The sequence below is a fragment of the Aedes albopictus genome, chromosome 1 (genome assembly GCF_035046485.1).
Source record: "Aedes albopictus strain Foshan chromosome 1, AalbF5, whole genome shotgun sequence".
In the NCBI taxonomy this organism is placed as follows: Eukaryota; Metazoa; Arthropoda; class Insecta; order Diptera; family Culicidae; genus Aedes; species Aedes albopictus.
Genome location: NC_085136.1, coordinates 310,820,400 through 310,840,359, shown reverse-complemented (window position 1 = coordinate 310,840,359; position 19,960 = coordinate 310,820,400). Strand labels below are relative to the sequence as shown.

Genomic DNA, 19,960 nt, shown 5'->3' with positions numbered 1-19,960 from the left:
TGTAGGATAAAGATTACTTCTAATGGGATCGAAATACATCGATATACGACTACTAGGATCTTCCGCATCATCAGCGACAAACACAACCCTGCAAAATGATAACATACATTGTATACAGAATGTTTACAGCCGTTTGTTGGAACAAAACTCGACTCGAGTTATCAATACAAACAAGAAGGTAGACCTTCCACACTACAATATAAAAGCAGAAAAAACGATTTAGGGGGACCCCAATCCATTCCGTAACACTCGCACACGGTTCAGTTTGTCTGAGTCGCTGGAGTCGTGTGTACGTACACCCTGAAGAACACCGTTCAACGTTCAAGAGAGACTTTGCGGTCGAATTAATCGTGTAACATTCCCCTTTGTGGTGACAAGTGTAATTAGTGCATCCCCTTCCTGCGGGAATTGAGTTGTGTTCTATCAACAAACAAACAAGAGTGTCGTGTGTTCGCGCTGACGTTTATCGCCTGTCTCCTGTAATCTCAACCTTCAACTGACGAGTAAGTGTTTAAAAACTAGGTTATTTATAGGTTTCACTATTATAGCCGCCCGCCATGGGGACAGCCCTGAGTCAGTTATCTAACCCCAGCAGGGGTGGTGAAGTTGCATCTGTCAAAACGATTGGAAATTTAATGCATTCCGAATGGTTACCATTAATGTTAACGTCCAAACTGGTTTTCATTCAAAACCAATCACTGGAAACAGCCTATAAATTTCCATTCCGGAAAAACTTCAAGCAACTTCCAGCGCAAACCGGTGACCTCTAGCGACCTTCAAACTCGCGAGGCGTTATGCCACTGAGTGGATGATGACGGCCAATGTGACGTCGTTCGTTGATTGTCTCTACCTCTGCCTGATGTCTGCGCCTACTTTGCTCTCTGCGGAGCACGGAGTGGCACACATTCATACCGTGTGTGCCGTGATGCCCTTTTCCCATTCAAATATTCCAGTTTTCTGCGTGCAATTCAATAACCGGGTTGCTTTGCTTCTCCAGTGACTCAGTTTAGTTGGAGTATGACGTTATGAGAGAGAAATCGACCGGCGAATCAAAGCATGCCGAAATGGAAAGAGGATTTTGGTTTTGCTAAGTTGACATTGAATCTCTCACATTTGGGTAGTAGGACATGGCTTACTGGTGTTAGTGAGTCACCATTTGATGGAGAATTTTTCAATTGGAATTTATGTGAAGTGTAACGCTTCACCACAGTACCTGAGAAAGAAAACACGTGAGATGTAAAAAGCTTCCTAATAGGTATTTATAAGAATGTAATTTTAATCAGTAAAACCAGTGCCTGACACCGTAACCACCTGATAAATTTCTAATAAGAACCTCTTCTCATCAGAGCTCTTCAAGTTAAAAATACAGGCCCCTGAGGGAAAAAATGATATGACAATTTATCGATTTGTTTTTTTTTTTTTACAAAAGAGCACTTTTTTTCTGTGCCACTGTGATTTTTTTCAGATTTTCAAAACTTCATTGTTAAAACTAAAATTAATTTCAAAGATTTGTTTCATTTCCTCTTTTGGCAGCTGAGCAAAAAAAGAAGCTTCCAAGTTTTTGTGAGGAGGCTTCCAAGCTTCCAGAACTGAGCTTCCAAACTTTCGAAACGAAATTTATTCAGGAGATCCTGGAGCAGTTCAGTAGTTGCTAAAAACTGACTTCAACATTTCATCGATAAATTCTTCCGCGAATTGATCTAAACGTTCCTGAAGGAACTTCTTCAGAAGCTTTTCTAAAAATTATCCAGGAATTAACTTCAGGAACTCCTCCAGTAATTATAACGCATAAATATCTCCAGAAAATCCTACAGATATTTCTCCAGGACTTCCTTCTGAATCTTTCATCTGGAAGTCCGTGAAATTGAAATCACTGAGTTCATTCAGGAATCCCTCGATTAGTTCCCCCAAAAAATTCGCCAGGAGTTTTTGCAATAATCTCTCTGTAAATACTTCCAAAAATTGCTCTAGCAGGTTCTTCAGATGTTGTTCTAGAAATTCTTCTAGAACACATATGTTAGGGACTCCTCTATACTAGCCCCTGAGTAATTCTTCAGAAATTGTTCGAAAAATTCCCTCAAAAATTCTTCTAGGCGTTCCTTGAGGAATTTCTTATAGTATTTCTTTGGAAATTCTTCAAAGAATTCCTCCAGGGAATCCAAGAAAGCTTTTTAAATTTTTCAAATTTCATGTTCTTAATCTATTGATTTTTTTTTCCGGGAACAATTTCTGAAAGTGATCTATGGGATATATTTTTAGAAAAAATCCTTCAAGAGTTTTTGAAGCATTTACTGGAATAAAATTCTGCTGCAGGAAAGAATATTTATGGAGAGGTATGGATGAATACCCAAAGAAAATCCATAAGAAATTGCTGAAAGTATTCTTAGAGTACTTTGAAAAAGAACTCCTGAAAAGATTTATAAGGTAAATTTCCTGCAAAACGAAACTTTCGATGGAAAGGGAGATGACTCTCCCACATTTTCGAAGCCAGAACGATTTTTACCTACTTTACCGACGTTTCAGCCTGGGGAGTTGGCCTTTTTCAAGGGTCGTAGTGTCTACCGTCTATCGTTTTTAGAGTATTTGGTGGCTTTTCATGTATAACGTTTTGTTATTTAAGATTTTTTATTGCGCATTTTCCACCTCACTGGACCCCTTTCGCAGTTAGAATAAGTGCGGGATCGTGAATAATACTGCGATTTTGCAGTAAATCGTTTCGGTATCTTCTGCGCACTTATTTAGCACCTTGTAATGCATAAGTGCGCAGAAGATACCGACACCATTCGATGCAAAATCGCAGTTTTATTCACGATCCCGCACTTATACTAACTGCGAAAGGGGTCCAGTGGGGTGGGAAATGCGCAATAATTTTATAGAACTCACTGTGCAGATTTTTTTCAAAACAGTCGTTACTAGTACACAGTAAATTATATAAAATTAAAATATCTAAAACTACAACACGTATACACAGAGCTGCCACATTACCTGTATTCCGTACACGAAAAAAGTTGGCACCCCCTCGTTTATTTTGCTACCTCGAAGTATTTTACTAGGACTGAAAGCTTAAAAAATAGTTCCAAAAATATACTATTTTTTGAGTTAACAAACTTGTTCCATTGCCTTGCGGTTTAAAAATAAACGAGGTGGTGCCAAATTTTTTTTTCGTATACAACCCTGTATGTGGCAGCTCTGCGTATACATGAAATGCCACCCAGTAGAGCATTCTTTTATGCACATACCCCAAAAACGATAGACGTAGACACTCCGACCCTTGAAAAAGGCCAAATCCTCATGCCGAAACGTCGGAAATGTAGATAAGAATCATTATTGATTCGAAGACTGAGAAAGCCATCACCCTTTCCGTCAAGTTTCCAGTCGTAAAATCCCATTTCTTTTTTAGGTTCTTTTAGGGAGTTCCTTTAAGGATAAACCTCAGAGAATACAAATATGGCTGCCACGATGGCCGACTTGGACCCCTACTTACGTTTTCAAGAGCACAAATCTTAAAAATTCGAGAGCAAATACGCTCGATTTAGGAAAGTTGCTTATTTTATCAAGTGAGCAAAGCCAGGATAAACAAGGGCGGCTTGTTTCGATGTTTCGTTTGACAGATTTGTGCCTCTATAGTTTGTATGCAAAATTGAAAATGGGATATCTTGATGTTTCACCTCAAGAACCCTTTCGGGATCCCTGTATAAATTTCTCTGCAATAATGTTTGGAGATTTCATATAAAATCATTGGAAAACCACCGATGGAATCGCTTTATAACCCTTGGATAAATTTCTGCAGGAGTGATTGAACAACTTTATGGAAGGACCTTTTGAAACTGCTGAAAAGTATGATCAGGAACTTCATGAAGGAAATATTTACAGGAAATTCTAGAAGAGATATTCATTTTCAAATCCAAAACGACTTTTTAAAGAAGAGCTTCCTGGCTGTATCCCTGAATGAATTTCTGGAAACATCCCTTTCAAATCCCTGGCGAAATTTATTATGAAAACTATGATAAAATCTCATCTCAACTTTTGAATGAATCTTTGCATAACTTCCTTGTGTAGCATCGGATCAATTATTAGAAAAACTTGAACTCCAGGAGAAAACGGTATGGCGAAGATCCCGGAAGTATCTGTGACAGAATTACTAAAAAAAACTGTCGGTCTGAATCCGTGTGTAGTGACGTAGCTACGTATCATTGCACTAGACGCCCATCTCCTTCAGTGTCCCTTTACACTTATTTCCATTTGATTCCTTGGATATCTCAGAGTGGTGTTCTTCAATCCCGAAAACTAGAGTTTGTTGCAAGTGGTTTTTCCTCTCGTTGAACTAACCGCTTCATATGACGGACACCATAATCATTTCTTTCTGATTCAACTTCAATGCTTAGATAGTCAACCTCCTGATACTGCCTCACTCATTGCTATGCCGTAGTATCTACGATATATGGCGTATCGTAGCTAGTGACCCCTTTATAACTCGCTCTCTACCTCTCTTCCTGTAGCTTTATAGCGCACCTGAGCCCTAATCAGTTTCACGAACGCTTTCTCAGCGTTTCGGTCGTTGAACAATACTTCCCATATTGAACCTTCTACTCCGAATTCCACCATCAATTCCGCACGTGCTGGACATTATACTGCTACTAGTATGTGTTTTATAACTCGCATAAGCTAGAATCGTTAACGTTGGTATATTGCGATGTGATATGTGATAACAATGAAAGAGGTGCTATTGGAGTGCCAAAAAGCTACAAGAAAGTTAACAGTCATAATTATGGTTACAAAATAAGTTATAAAGTCATCATTTTTGTTTTAATGACCTGATAATTTATAATGGGTGGTGCTAGCAAGAGAAAGGTAGTGATAACTGTGCGGGAAATCACGTTTCGTCATTTTGAGCTCTAGATAGCGCACGGAAACCAAGTGCATTCCAACACTGAGGTGAGTTAGAAGGTCATGACATTTAATCAGTGTGATTTATAAGTAGTGTTTGGTGCTCAGTGTGAAGTGTGGCTCGAAAACCCAAAGGTTCTTAGTTCGATACTGAGGTGACAAGAATTGTTTTTTTTTCGAATATTATTAAGTCGCATAAGATGATATATTACGTCGCAATAGTGCACACCGTGCATCGCATAAGATATCGCCTGAAGTCATATAGCGTTATTATTTTTCCGTCAATGCACGTATAGTGCCTCCACTTTTGTACGCATAAGGCACTTTTACTGCATCTTATGCGATGTAACTTTTCCGCATAAAAGTACGTATAACATGAACATAATTATACTTCATTATACGTGTAAATTGGTTGTCTGGGTAAGGCCATATTGCCACCTATTTTTGACTCATGAGTGATCCGTGTGTGTCCCATTCTCAGCCAAGTCAGCTCCTCCAGATCTCGAGAATTTTCCACATCTCTCCACTTTTGTGTGTGCGGTTGTTTGTAGTACCAGATTGCATTTCACGCATACCTCGAAGTCTGCCTGATACAACGTGTTGCGTCACAGAGCGGAACCAAAGCTATGTGTACGTACACGTCTTGTGCTTTCGCTTTCTCTCGGGATAACCAACTCTCGCCCACTCATCAAGTATACCTCTAGTCCTCAAGTTTGTTATACCCACTTCATGGCAATAAGGAGGTCTAACCGGCCGATAAGGGGTAGTTTCCTCAGGATAGGATACCAGATATCGTCAGGACCCACAGCCTTTGCAGTGCCATGGCCGAAGGCCTAGCTGAGGCCGATTCTAAGACCACTCTCATCTTCAAGTGAGTAGCAGAACTCCGTTCCCGCCAATGAATTGGCATGCAAAAAAGATTCTCTGATACTGCTGTTTTCTCAAATATTGGTAACTTACCAGCAAAGGGCTCAGCGTCCGTACCCGCATAATTGGTAAAACTATCATCTAACTGTATAACCTTATCCGCATGTCTATTCTTACGACTACTGACAGCTATGACTTTCCGCCATAGTTCCACCGAAAAAGTAGTATCAGTAGTCTTCGCTGTGAAGTCAGCCCACGCGCCCTCTGACATGCTAGGTGGTTAACTAGCTCTGACACGCGCAAGTTGAAATTCTTTCAGCATACTAGGCCCAGTGTCGCGAAGCATCAGCGTACAAGTCACAAAAAAGCTGATAAACACCAAGCTTGTGTCACCCTGTCTCTGCGGTTTCTGATTCGCTCTCTCTACAGTCGCTAACACCAGAAAAGACAGAATCCCATCATAGTCACCCGGTCATTCTTGTTTTGCTACAATCATCCTGACTTGGATACGGCTCATGTGAGTGTCATGACTCTCTCCGTCGCCTCAAGCAGATGCACGCGCAACAGCCTGTAAAACTATGCATGTGTATTATCACAAGCACGGTACTACGTCATAAATCCTATTCGTTTTGCATAGCTCAGTTAAAACGCACACATTGAGCGCACCACGCAGTTCGCCCTGGCTACGGCAAACGCTCTCATTTCGCCCGTTATGCATCGTTGCTCAGAGAGATTGATTCTCTCGCAACCCGCCTGAAGCATACTCACTCAGCAACTGCTATCGCTGCAAAGCTGCGAAGGGTGGAACCCACAACATGTTTGTCATTCCAGGCGTGACATGCTAGCTGGTTCGTATCACCTTGTGAAGGGTGACTCCAGGAAGCGGTTCAAGTGATTGTCTCGTGATGGTCGCGATTATTCGCAAGACTGATTGAAGCCACGAGGTCATCAAATACCAGCTTATGAGGGGCTCGTATGTGCTTGTACCTAAGTTTTATAGTCCGGTAGACTTCGGTACTGCACCATGGTAATCTTGTGAGACCACCATTATAGCCGTCTGCTTTTGTGATGCGACAGATGAACCGTCCTAGTCTACCTTATCAATACTACACATAAGTCTTGACGCCGTAGACGGGTTTGAAGAGATTGTCGTCTACTTGCCATGTAAACCGACTAACGACATCCCAAGAAACAATGGAAAAATTGTTCACCAACTGGACCCTAGAGATAGTATCTAGTCTCGGTGGGTAATCCCATTATTCAGTACCGAACAACCTAGCTTATCCAGTAACTGACGTTACCACTCACTTCCTATGTCAACCCTATGGGATCACCATGATGGGTAATGAGCGTTTAAGTCGCCTACATTACCGTAAGGTACAGGCAGCTGTTGGACGATACCTCTGAGGATGCTTCCTAGTCCAACTCTGTTCCTTGGAGTCATGTAATGTATACTCTTACCACGATTTCTGTCAGTCTCCAAACGAACGCCCTTTTGCGTTACATCGTCCAACGATGTTGGATAGATCGCCAACACTAGTCATGGTTTCTTGGGGAGGGCCATGACGCATGGAGTATACCTGTTCGTGAGGAGTTGGATCTCGGACAACCTTGATCTCAACCGGTGAGCGTTCCAGTGCAACAAGCGAGTGTTCATTCCTAGTTAACGGCAGAATGTAAGACCTTGGGGTTTCCGCAATCCGTTACAAATGTCAGACCGAAGGGCCTCATCTACCAAACTGGGCCTTCGTACCAACCCTTCATGTTTGCATACTCGATTATAATGGTCATCGTCGGACATCCCGCCGGCCATCACGTGGAGGTAGCAATGGGAATTCAGGCACCCTGAATCAAAAGCTAACCGATCCTCCAAGGAGAGTCGTACACTAGCTTTTTGTTGGGTCTCTGCTTTGCCAACTGTAGTACGAAAATAAGCTGTGGTTCCTCTTGCATTGTACAGTAGAGGGTATTTCCACAGACAAACAGACGTAACTCTTAAAGGAAATTCATCAAAATCTTTTGCCCGGTGTCGTTTTCATGAGCACACTGACACCTGTTGGTATAACCGCGCGAGACACTGTCGATCATGATAGTAGAATAACTAGCCACAGAAGTCCAATGTCGCGACTGTTCGTGTGACTAACATCTAGTTTGCCTCGCCCTTACAGCGTCAGCAGCGGTACTAGAAGTGTCATGATGGATTTCGATTTGACGTTTGCTAACACGCACACTACTACACAAATCGCCAGTAATTTTCGTTTGCATCATTCAGCAACGTGTACATTGGCAAACGTCAAAGCGATCGAACACTAGCGCCTCTGGTGGAAGGATCGCGCAAATCAAATGAAATTTGAACTAATCGTTAAAAGTATGTGCCAAGTAGTTTTGAAGAGTGTTACGTCTGTTTGTTTGTGGTATTTCACCAACTACTTCAGGAACTGCTTGTATTGAAAAACTTCACAAGCATATATGCTCTCCATATATGGAAATGTGGATAAGTTTCTTGAAAGAAGGAAAGTTTCCATAAGAAATTTCCGAAGGTATTCTTGGAGTAGCTTGTAAAAGAATTCCTGATAATGTTTCTATAGCAGAATTTTCAAAGGAATTCTAAGTTGAATTCCTACATAAACTCTTCGTGGAAGTGGAACTCATGGAAGGAGAGAGGAAAATCCATGAGAAATTGTTTGAAAAACATCTTCAGGAGTTCCTGAATTAACGTCCGGTGAAAATAATTGAGAGTAAAAATGCCCTTAAATCAAATATTTTAAATTCCTTTAAAAAAAGTAGAGAAACACTGGGCTAAGCTTGAAGGAATTAAAACTTCCGAAAGGATTATTGAAGGAACTCTATCAAAAATTCCTGAGAAATCTTGCTGAAAGATTTCTGAAGAGGAACACTTCCAAACGAGAATCCCCTGGACAAACTCCTGAAGGAATTTCTTCAAGAGGTCCTGGATGGACTTTCTGGAGAAACTCATCGCAGACAAGAACCTCTTGAGGTTCTACTTTGAAGATGCTTTCCGGCAATCTCTCGATATATCTCAGACTTGGGGTAAAACACTGTGCAAACTGGAGCAACTCTGAGAAGTTCTCGACGACTCTATTTGAAATATTTCCATTGATTTTCATTGTTTTCCTTCAGCACATGTAACACTTTTGGATGTAAAACTAATGCCAGGTAACACTTTGGTGTAAACGGGAGAAAGCCTGAAATTGGAATTGTAAAGAGTACTGAGCAAGACTTCAAACGTAGATTTTCTCTCGTGATCTCTACCTAGGGGCAAAGAGGCGATCCTCACTTCACGGGTGGAAATTTGCACAGGAAAAGTTTTGATATTTTGATCATGAAATTCCGAAGTTTTACCATCTCTACCCATGCTTCCAGAACAAATATCTCAAGGTTCCAAAGCGAAACTTTCTAGCTTGCTTAACGAAGCGAAGCATTCTGAGCGTAGCTTCCGAAATGAAGCTTTAAAAACCCAGAATGAATCCCTCAAGCTTCCGGAACTGAACTTCCAAAGTTCGGGAACGATCCTTTCGGAATCTTTCAAAAAGTAACTTCTGAGCTTCCAGAACGAGATTTCTAAGGTTTCTAAACAATACCTCCAAGTTTAAGGACCAAAGCTTCCAAGAGTTAAGAACAAAATTTCGAAAGCTTACGACACAAATGCTTTGAAAGCATCTGGAAAAGAAACTTCGCAAGATAAAGAAAAAAAAACTTCTGGAAAGGAGACTTCACAAACTTTTCGGATGGGAATATTACAAGCTTCTGGAATGGAAGCTTCGCCAGCTTTTCCAAAGAAACTACCGGAGCTTCTTACAGAAGCGCTCGCAAGCTGCTTCTGGAACTTCTGCAAAAAGATTCACAAGCTTCTGGAAACCCAGTTCACAAGCTTGTAGTAAGGATGATTTGTGAGCTGCTGTGATTAGGACGCTGAATAGAAAGCTTCGCAAGTTTCCGGCAACGAAACTGCATAAGCTTGAGGAATGAAAGCTTCGCAAACTTCTAGAAATGAAACAATGCTTGCTTCTGAAGCAGAAGTTTCCCAAGCTTTTAGTTTGAAGTTTTGCAAACTTCAAGAAAAATGCTTCGCAGGTTTCTAGAAAGGCAGCTCCATAAGCTTGTGCAAAAAAGCTTCGTTTGCTGCTGATAAAGAAGCTTCGCCAGCTTCTGAGAAGGAAGCTTCGTAAACTTATGGAAAGAAAGCTTCGTAAGCTGCTAATAAAGAAGCTTCGCAAGCTTCTGGGAGGGAAGCTTCGTAAGCTACTGGAAAGAAAGCTTCGCAAGCTTCTGGAAATAATATTTAAGCGGTCTTCTCACTTTACCGGGCCGAGATCGTGCCGGGCCCCGGCCGTGCCCCGATCATCGATTTCTTTCTAACGATATCTATGGCGTGCTTCTTACTTGCCCGGCCGGGGCCCGACCGAGCCCCGGCACGGTGTGATGTGAAACACGCATTAGTAATCGCATGTAAGAAATCCATGACCGGGGCACGGCCGGGGCCCGGCACGGTCCCGGCCCGGTGTAATGGGAATAGTCTTTTACTCGAGCTTCTGACAGAGGGAGCTTCGCAAGCTGCTTCTGGTAATTTTGGAAAAGAAATCTTGGCAAGCTTCTAGAAAGAAAATTTCAGAAGCTTCTAGAAAAGAAGCTTGTGAACAGAAAACTTTGTAAGTTGCTGATAGAGAAGCTTCGCAAGCTTCTGAGAGAGAAGCTTCGTAACCTGCTTGAAAAGAAGCTTTGTGAGCTTCTGGAAAAGAACCTTTGTAAGATTGGGAAAAGAAAGCCCCTAAAAGAAAATTTACGTAACCTTGTGGGAAGCAAATTTCGTAAATTACAGATGCATAAACTTCGCTAGCTTCGTAGGTTGAAAGGAAGCTTCACAAGTTTTTGGAAAGATACATTCTCAAGCTTCCAAAAAGAAAGCTTTGAAAGCTTTAGGAAAGGAATCGAAATGAAACTTTGCAAGCTTTTAGAAAGGGACCTTCCCAAGCTTCTGGAAAAACCACTTTTTGCAAGCTTTTGAAAAGGAAACTTTTTTTTTGCTTTTGAGAAGCAAGTTTTGCAAACTTCAAGAAAAGCTTCGCAAGCTTCCAGAAAAGCAGCTTCACAAGCTTGTGAAGAAAGATTCGTAAGCTGCTGATACAGAAGCTTCGCAAGCTTCTGGAAAGAAAGCTTCTTAAGCTGCTTGAAAGAAAGCTTCTCAAAATTACACTTTCTTGAGCTTCTGGCAGAGGTAGCTTCACAAGCTGCTTCTGGTACTTTCGGAAAAGAGCCTTGGCAAGCTTCTAGAAAGCTTCACAGGCTTCTGTAAAGACAACTTTACAAGCTTGTGAAAAAAAGAAACTTCGTAAGCAGCTAAGAGAGAAGCTTCGCAAGCTTCTGAGAGAGAAGCTTCGTCAGCTGCTTGAAAATAAGCTTTGTGAGCTTCTTTAAAAGAACCTTTGCAAGCTTCTGAAAAGAATGCTTCTCAAGCTTCTAAAAGGAAATTTGCGTAGGCTTGTAGGAAGAAAGTTTCGTAAATTGCAGATACATATACTTCACAAGTTTTTTGGAAAAATACCATCTCAAGCTTCCGAAAAGAAAGTTTTGAAAGCTTTAGGAAAGGAGTCAAAATGAAACCTTGTAAGGTTTTAGAAAGGGGCCTTCCTAAGCTTCTGGGAAAGACTACTTTGCAAGCTTTTGAAAAGGAAACTTTTATTGCTTTAGAGAAACAGTTTTGCAAACTTCAAGAAAAGCTTCGCAAGCGTTCTGAAAAGAAGCTTCACCAGCTTGTGAAGAAAGGTTCGTAAGCTGCTGATACAGAAGCTTCGCAAGCTTCTGGGAACAATGCTTCTTAAGCTGGTTGAAAGAAAGCTTCTAAAAATGAAACTTCCTCGAGCTTCTGGCAAAGGTAACTTCACTAGCTGCTTCTGGTACTTTTGGAAAAGAACCTTGGCAAGCTTCTAGAAAGCTCCACAGGCTTCTGTAAAACCAACTTCACAAGTTTGTGAAAAAAAACTTCGTAAGCAGCTAAAAGAGAAGCTTCGAAATGTTCTGAGAGAGAGAAGCTTCGTGAATTGCTTGAAAGGAAGCTTCTGGAAAAGAACTTTCGTAAGCTTCTGACATTAAAGATTCGGAAACTTTTGGAAGGAAATCTTCGTAAGCTTTAGGAAAGAGAGATTTGCAAACTTCTGGAAAGATAACTTTATAAGCTTTTTCAAATAATGTTGAAAGAAACTTTCTTAACCGTTATGTGTCCGACAATTTTTTTGCTTTTTTCTACACCGTGTATTTTAAATGGGAGCTGGGTACCCGGGTACCCTGACGGCCACATAAGGGTTAAGCTACAGGAAAAAACTTGAAGTTTTAGAAAAAGAATCGTCGCATGCTTCAAGAAAAAAAAAACTTTGCAAAGCTTTTAGAACAAGTTTTAGAAAGAAACTTCTCAAGCTTCTTGAAAGGAAACTTTACAAGGTTCTGGAACGTAAGCTTCGTAAACTTTTGGAAGAAGAATTCTCGAGCATGTGGGAGAAGCTTCATCAGCTGTTTCTGATAAAAAAGCTTTCCAGAAGCTTGAAAAAGAACCTTCACAAGCGTCTGAAAAGAAATATTCGTAAGCTTTCTGAAAGAAAGCTTCTCGATATTTTAAAAGGCAACTTTCGCAAGCTTCTGGAAAGGATGCTTTGAAAACTTCTAAAAAGATAGCTTCTCGAGCTTCGGATAGAAAGAGCTTCGAATCTACTTCTGGAGCTTCTGATAAAAAAAGCTCGGGGATGAACCCCTCGGGCTGAATTTCCCCATAATAAAAAGTATATAATAATAATAATAAAGCTTTGCAAGCTTTGGAAAGGAAGCTTTGCATAATTGTCAAAAGAGTTATACAAGCTACTGGAAAGAAAAACATAATTTGCTCACCTTTTTTCGTATAACGTTGTCAACTGCGCGATAACCGCGTCACGCGTCACAATCGAATTATGGATGCCATCAATGATGTCAAATTTGGTCCAGTTTGATAAAAGGTAGTTAATTGAGTTATCTCTCATGTTGTCACAAGCTTATCGATTGTTAAATTTACCTCTGATTGGCAATACTTCTGTGGTATTTGTAAGATTATTCATTATCGCATTTTGATTTCAAACAAGGCTCAATCGATTAGGTCTGAGGTACTGTCAATACACAGGTTATCAGTTTTCCGGTTACGCGATTATCACAGATTCTATTAGCATGTTTTGAATTTAGCAATATTGCTTATGTTTATTACGTTTACAGTCTAGTTAGAGCCAGAACTGTTTATTTACACGAAGCACTAAACAAATAGCTTAGTTCTGACACTATAGAAAAGTCACACTACTCACCTGATCTGACTGATTTGGAAGAGAGTGGTGAGTGACAGTGAGTGTTCATTTCCGCCGCCACCCCGCGTACACTCATCTAGTAGTCACCTTTGAAAACGCAGCCGTAGTCCCCTGCGTCGCCTAGCAAACCAACCGGCGAAGGGCGTCGCCATCGCCTACTACGCTGCTCGTCGGAAGCGACGCGCGTCGCGGTTGGTTGGAATGGATACAGCGAAGCGCGTCGACGACGACTGACCGACCAACAGTAGGCCGAGTTTCCCACTAGAGGTTCTGCCAGACTGCCACCAGTCAGAGTCAGAGAATTCATTTCAGTTGTATCGCACCCTTTGAGCAACGCGCATATCTCGTCGTTCGGCTGTGTAATCGGTTCGCGGTCACCCAAAGAATACTGCTGTGATAAACGCCGAAAGTTCCTTTCTAGAGTTTATAGCGACGCGCGCGTGTGAGGAGAAAGTCAGTGAATAGTAGTAGTTAATCGAATTCAAGAATGGCAGAGGTAATTATTGAAACAACCGCGGATGGAAAATTCCATTCCGAACTTCGGTAGTTTTGAAAAATGATCGTCGTCGTGCGCCTGTATGAGTGTGGGTGGAAAATAAATTTGGGCGAAAATCATCTCACTTGGATAAGCCGCCGCCGACTGCGATGCGCATGAAGTGAAATTTCCTCTGCGTTCGCAGAGGTTACACCAAAGTCATCCAAGTAACCTTAAAATAATAAGTGCTATTTTCCCGGTGTCTCTCCCCCTCATTAGCACAGTGTCAGTAGGCCGGGTTCGGACGACGCAATCTTGTTAATACAGGGGGGAATCACATGGTCCATGAGTGAAAGATATCTCGAAGTCGAAGCTACTTTGTTGTCTCCGCTGGCAGTTCGTCAGCGATGCCAATTCTAATGGTACTGGGTGTTTTCACCAATCCAGAGATCCGTGTGGACAAAATTCACAGGAAATCCGAGTTTTCTTTGGAAATTTAAATGTTTGTTATGAAAATCCGCATTCAAAGTCTGACTTTAATCCTTTTCGGTCAATGGATTAGCATACACAGAATTCTGACATCACTGATCGCACGCCGACTTGTTGTCACAAAAAGTTACCGACAAAGTTAGCGTGAATCGAACCGAGACCGGGCAGGCGTTAACTCTTCCAAAGAAGTGTACGTCAGAACATGGATGCCGGTTTGCTTGCGCAGTGCGACGCCGCTAACGAATTGGGGAGATCGAGGTAATACGCGCTTTCTAATGAATGACTCAATTGGGTTGTTTAGTGAATTAAATATTGCCATTTTCTTTAGCCTAATCGAAGGAGCTCATTTTTCTGAATATAAGGTAATTTTATTGTGTTCCAATTCCTTTGTTTTGATGGTTAAATAAACAAAACAGTTTTAATTTCCGTGGCTAGAATGACAGTTCAATCGATAAAGTGACAGTTCGCCTCGAACAAAAAAATTTTTCCATACAAACTTTAAATGCATTTTAAAACTAGTTCTTGAGCTCCAAAAATGATGAAATTTTGGATTTGGACTAATTTTTGGACGGAGATCCCGATTATGCAATAATCTGGATACCCCTAATGAACCCAATTTTAGTTATGAAATGCATGAAAACGTCCATTATAGTTGCCAGCATTTACTGGAGAACGCAAATCAAACAACGTGAAATAACGCTCTTTGAGTAAAGGTATTTTTTGTTTTGAAAGATCTTGACAAAAAATACGTTCTTTAATTTGAAACGGTACTTTTTTGCTAAAATTTAAAAAAATGCGAGCGAGTAAATAGATTTTCCTATCAAGTTATGCAACTTCGTTCTCTTTTGACCTTCAAATATGCATAAAAAGTGAGTTCGCATTCTTACAACAAAAATGACCCAGAGCCGTATTTTAGCCTTGAATAAAACTTTTTTCAACAACAAGTTTTCGGCTTGTGAAACTCGGAAGTTTTAGTGTTAGGACTTAATGTGGATGGATCGTATTACCCAAACTTCACCCATTAAACCGATTGCCCCCTAGCTAGGTACCAGTTTGGAGAATCAGTCAGCCGGCGGCCAGCAGCTGTTTTCGGCAGTTCCTCCAGGCTTCTATAAATTGATATTGGTGAATCGACGCGACGCGCAAGCGCACATGGTCGGCGGTCTTACGCCGACGTCGACGAATCAGATGATTCGTCAGCGAGTTTTTTTTTTTTTGCTTGCAGTGCAGGTTCGTCTCGTCGTCGTCTGGACTCGGGTTCGGGTGGGAATCGAAGCAAGCGTTGATTTATGATGCCGGTGGACGCAGAATGGATGGAAAGTGAAATGAATGAAGAAGAGGGCTTTACGGAGTTCTTCTTTATCGCGATATTCTGCGAAGCAGTGCAATTTTCTGGAACAGTGACTGGTAGCGCGGCCTGCTACAATTCGAATACGAAGAAAAAGAAGCGTTTAAACAGCCAGAAAGCTTTTTCGGCTTACAGCTACAGTTAGCCTGTGGTGTGCGGTCAGGTTACAACGATAGAGGTCTTTGACCTTTCGTACTGTATGTGTTTGACATTGATGAAGGCGAATGTCTTATTCCATCTTTATCCACCATCTATGATGTTGAAGATGTGAATCTGTTTAACGTTTTAAGTTAATTAACTCATCTTACAGGTAATCTTCAATAAAACGTACCCTCGATATAGCGAATTCGATATAACGTACATTTTGCTTCGATATAACGTACAATATTGAAAATTTTTATTTTTCCCAAGAATAACCCTTAGATGAACTACGAAATCACTCAAATCAAAGTTTTGTTGCAGCATTAGCTTTCTTAGCCAGAATTAGCGCAATTTGGGGAAAAATTTAGTGTACGTTATATCGGAGCAAAATGTACATTATATCGAAGCACAAAAAACGAAATGACTTTTTCGTGACAACTCAAGTTTTTCATGATTGTTTGGTTTTATGAATTTCACCGGAATCATTATTTGGGATTAATTTCTCGTCGAATACATCAATACTAACATAAAAAATATCATTTTTTTTCTCTGCTTCGATATAACGTACACTTCGATAAAACGTACAAAGAGAAAACTTGTTTGTACGTTATATCGAAGAGTACCTGTATTACTTAAGTTTGTTTTCTTTCGTTGCTTGTAATAACCACATTTGAGGCGGATTTCTTCTGCTTTCATTATTTATTTTGTCCTTCAAGATGATCTCAAATTTTATGAGTACAATTTAAAACCTCAAATCAGAATCATTCAAGTTTAAGCACCTCCGCCTGCCTTTTCACGTTTTGTATGAGTGTGATTGTCAGTTTAAGCATTGTTTGTAGTATCGTTTATTTTTTGACATTGATCAGAATCTCCAAGGTCAAATTTGGGAGCAATCGCAGCCAGTAATATTGTCCCAAACAAGAATCTTCAGCATTTTCTTCTATTTTTAATACTGTGTCCACAGATTCGAACTCATAGTATGAGTTATTTGTTTCACACCAAGGTCGACCTGAAATGTCATACTAGTACTGTTAGTGCATCTCCAATAGGGCAGTGGCACCCTTTCCAGCAGGTTTTTCTGAAATTACACAGGAATTTCATCCACGATTTTTTCAAGAAATCCTTCACGGTTTCTCCACATATTTGTTTCTGCAGTTTAATGTGAGATTCCCAGGAAGCCCTGTATTCCTCCAAAAACTTCTTCAGGATTTTTCCAGGAACTTCTGGGATTGCTTCAAGAGCTCCTTCAGGGATTTCTATGGTAATTGCACCGGGAACTTCTCTCGGTTTTTTTCCAAGATCTACTTCTACGATTCTTTCGGGAGCTCCATCAAGGATTCCACCGGGATTTTTTTTTCTAGGCTTCTACCAGGAATTGCTTCCGGAATTTCATCAGGAAATCCTTCGAGGATTTCTTCGGGAACTTTTTCCAGGATTCCTTTTGGAACTCTTTCTGGGATTCCTCTTGGAACTGATTTTGGGAAATTCTTCCAGGATTTCTTCAGGAACTCTTTCCAGGATTCCTTCAAGCTTCGCTTGGAATACCCGCAGATCCTTCTGGAATACCTCTGGAGGTTCATTCTGGAATTCTTTCAGATGTTTGTAATGGAAATCCTCTAGAAGTTTATTAGGGAGTATTTTGAGAAGTTCGCCGTGCAGTTTTTATTTATGAATTTATTTATGAAGTTCCTACAGTAAGGTGGCCCACACTTATATGAAAAACAAAAATTTCAAAAAATGTCAAGTCTTACCTCCTAAATCGGTTGTTTTGGACTTCCAGAAGCTACGTTCAAAACTTAAGCAAAATCGGTTGAGCCTGAGGGGGCGCTCAAAACGCTTGAAGTTTGTATGGGAAAACTTGGGCAAATGTAAGCAGAAATTTTAAGTTTTCGAATTTTGCCGCTAGGTGGCGCTGTAAGCGTTCAATTATCAAACCCTTGGGTATTATTCTAGGTGACTATATACCAACCAACTTTGTCGAAGACCGCAAAGGGATCCAACGTCTGTGAGAAAAGTTATACCCTAGACAAAATGAGGATAAACTTTATTGTTGTTTTTCCAATAATTCCAAAATAATCAATAATAAAATCTCAATGCTTTGCCTCACTTTGCCTAGGCTATAACTTTTCTCACAGCCGTCGGATCACTTTGCGGTCTTCGACAAAGTTCTTTGGCATATAGTCACCTACAATAATACCAAAGGGTCTATTTATTGAACGCTGACAGCGCCACCTAGCGATAAAATTCAAAAACTTAAAATTTCTGCATACATTTGGCCAAGTTTTCCCATACAAACTTCAAGCGTTTTGAGCGCCCCCTTAGGCTCAACCGATTTTGCTTAAATTTTGAACGTAGCTTCTGGAAGTCCAAAACAACTGATTTAGGAGGTAAGACTTGGCATTTTTCAAAATTTTTGTTTTTCATATAAGTGTGGGCCACCCTATCCTACAGAGTTTCTTTGAGGAAATACTCCACAAAACTTACTTCTGGTTTTCATCGGAAGCTTTTAGGAGAATCTCGTATGGAATTCCTGAAGAATTCCCGATACTTCATGAGAAATGCCTTGAAGTCCCAGAAGGAATTTCAGCAGAAATTTTGGAAGGGATTTCCAAGATGGAACCTGCAAGGAATCTCAAAAGAAACTCCTAGGAGGACCCCAGAGGTAACTTCAGAAGGAATCCCAAAAAGAATCTCAGCTATGGAACCAAGTAACATATCTTGAGATAGCAATCTCTTAGCTCACTCGTGAAATTCATTATTTGTGCGCAAAAAAAAAAACCATTTCAAGCGTAAAAACACGTATTTTAAGGTCCAAAATCGCGAGTACCCGTGGGGCAAAATGAGCCTCGCAAAGGCCGAAAAATGCAACCCTACAGATGTGCATTTAATTTGTTTGAATGGCAGCCTGGCGGGCTAGAGAGATCTAACGAGAGAAAATCTGTGTTCGAAGTGTTGTTCAGAATTCCTTACAGTTCTTCAGATTTTCTCCCATTTATGGCAAAGTGTGATCTAGCACCAATGTCAAACTGCAAAGTGTTGCGTGTGCTGAATGAAAATTGCAGTTTTGGAGATGTGTTTCAAAAAATTGTGTCGATCATCGTTAAAAAGAGTAACTCCGAAATTCTCCGCGTTGCTCTCGTTTGCACAGTGTCTTGCTCCAAGATGGCAGCTAATCACTTATTTCCTGGCGTGTTACATTTGGTATGGTGGTGCATTTTTCACCATTCGTAAGGCGCGTTTTAGCCCCAAAAACTTGAAAACGCACAAAAATAGAACTAAAGACCTTTCCAGATGACAGGTCCGTGCTGCCGTGTCACTATGGGGGATTCCCATACAAGCAGGCGGACAAAAATATGTTCGTCATATTTTCGAGGAATTGTTAGTATTCTGTAGTTGATTCGACTAAAATATATTGTTGATGGACATTTTTAAACATCACGACCAAGTTTTGAAAAGGGCGTATTTTCAATATGGTTAAACAACTGATAATACATATATAAATAGTTTGAATTTGTTTTATTTTTTTAATTTTTATTTTGTTTTTTTTTGTGCTTAGAATGATCAACACTATTGTGTAGTTACTTTCCAAAATTAATTCCAAGGGAATTTGCTTAGAATGTTTAAGAATCGTCGTTCAATCTCAAGGGGTGCGCCCGGGCGGTCTCGTGCGTAAAAAACGCTGAATCTTCCAAGACCGCAATTTATCGCAGCATTTCGCATACAAAATCATTGGAGTAGACCTATAGCTTGACCATAAACTGATTTTGAGCCTGGGAATGTTTGGAAAAAAAAGATGCCGATTATCAAAATTTGAATCTCATGCCTTTTTCAACTTCTTCTTCTTCTCGTACCTTTTTTCATACAATGGTTGAATTATTTCACAAAACCACGTGATTGTTGGAAAGCTTGCTTCATTATCTTACCAATGATGTATTGAAACCAATAGATAATGATGATATTAGTTGAAAAATATCGATTTGAAATTATGAGTTGTTTTTTTGCGAAAATTTCATTTTTTAGCTTTACTCAACTTTGATACTCAATATCTTTGTAACTACATCAGCTAGAAACTTGAAATTCTAGATTTCTCTTAGTTTATATGTTTATTATTGATTGAAAATTTCAGAACAAGCATTAGTGGAAGTCACTTTTCTGATTTTTGTCCGCTTGATATCCTATAGTGCGTGTTCAGCATAGTTGTCCCATGTTCCTTTTTGACGATTTTGACTTTTTATCATCAAAAGGTCTATTTTTGCGTATACTTTCAGAATCCACTCCCAGTTAGTATACTTTGTTCAGAAAATCCATGGAAACAACATCAAGTCAATTTGTCCCATGTTCAGTTTTGTCATCATAAGTTGTCCCATGTTCCATTTTGCAGCATAAGCTGTCCCATGTTCATTTATTTTTTCTCAA

The 19,960-nt window shown here is 40.3% G+C and overlaps 2 protein-coding genes across 3 annotated transcripts in view; one reads left to right on the top strand and one right to left on the bottom strand.

Moving 5' to 3' along the window:
• The window catches only part of LOC109402401 (guanosine-3',5'-bis(diphosphate) 3'-pyrophosphohydrolase MESH1), a 29,137-nt gene extending 15,885 nt beyond the window's left edge, over positions 1-13,252 (bottom strand). Inside the window, exon 1 of the mRNA XM_062847139.1 lies at positions 13,092-13,252. The gene's annotated coding sequence lies outside the window, so the exon portion shown is untranslated. The remainder of the gene's footprint in view (positions 1-13,091) is intronic.
• LOC109423532 (pyruvate kinase) overlaps positions 257-19,960 on the top strand; it is a 47,178-nt gene continuing 27,474 nt past the window's right edge. The window contains exon 1 of one of the 2 annotated variants that reach the window (XM_019698517.3): positions 257-503. Coding sequence is in view for 1 of the 2 variants with exons in the window: in XM_019698516.3 (XP_019554061.1) it covers positions 13,579-13,587 (9 nt within the window). In the remaining variant the exon portion in view is untranslated. Of the gene's footprint in view, positions 504-13,410; positions 13,588-19,960 lie in introns of those variants that run through there. The other variant, XM_019698516.3, reaches the window with a different exon arrangement.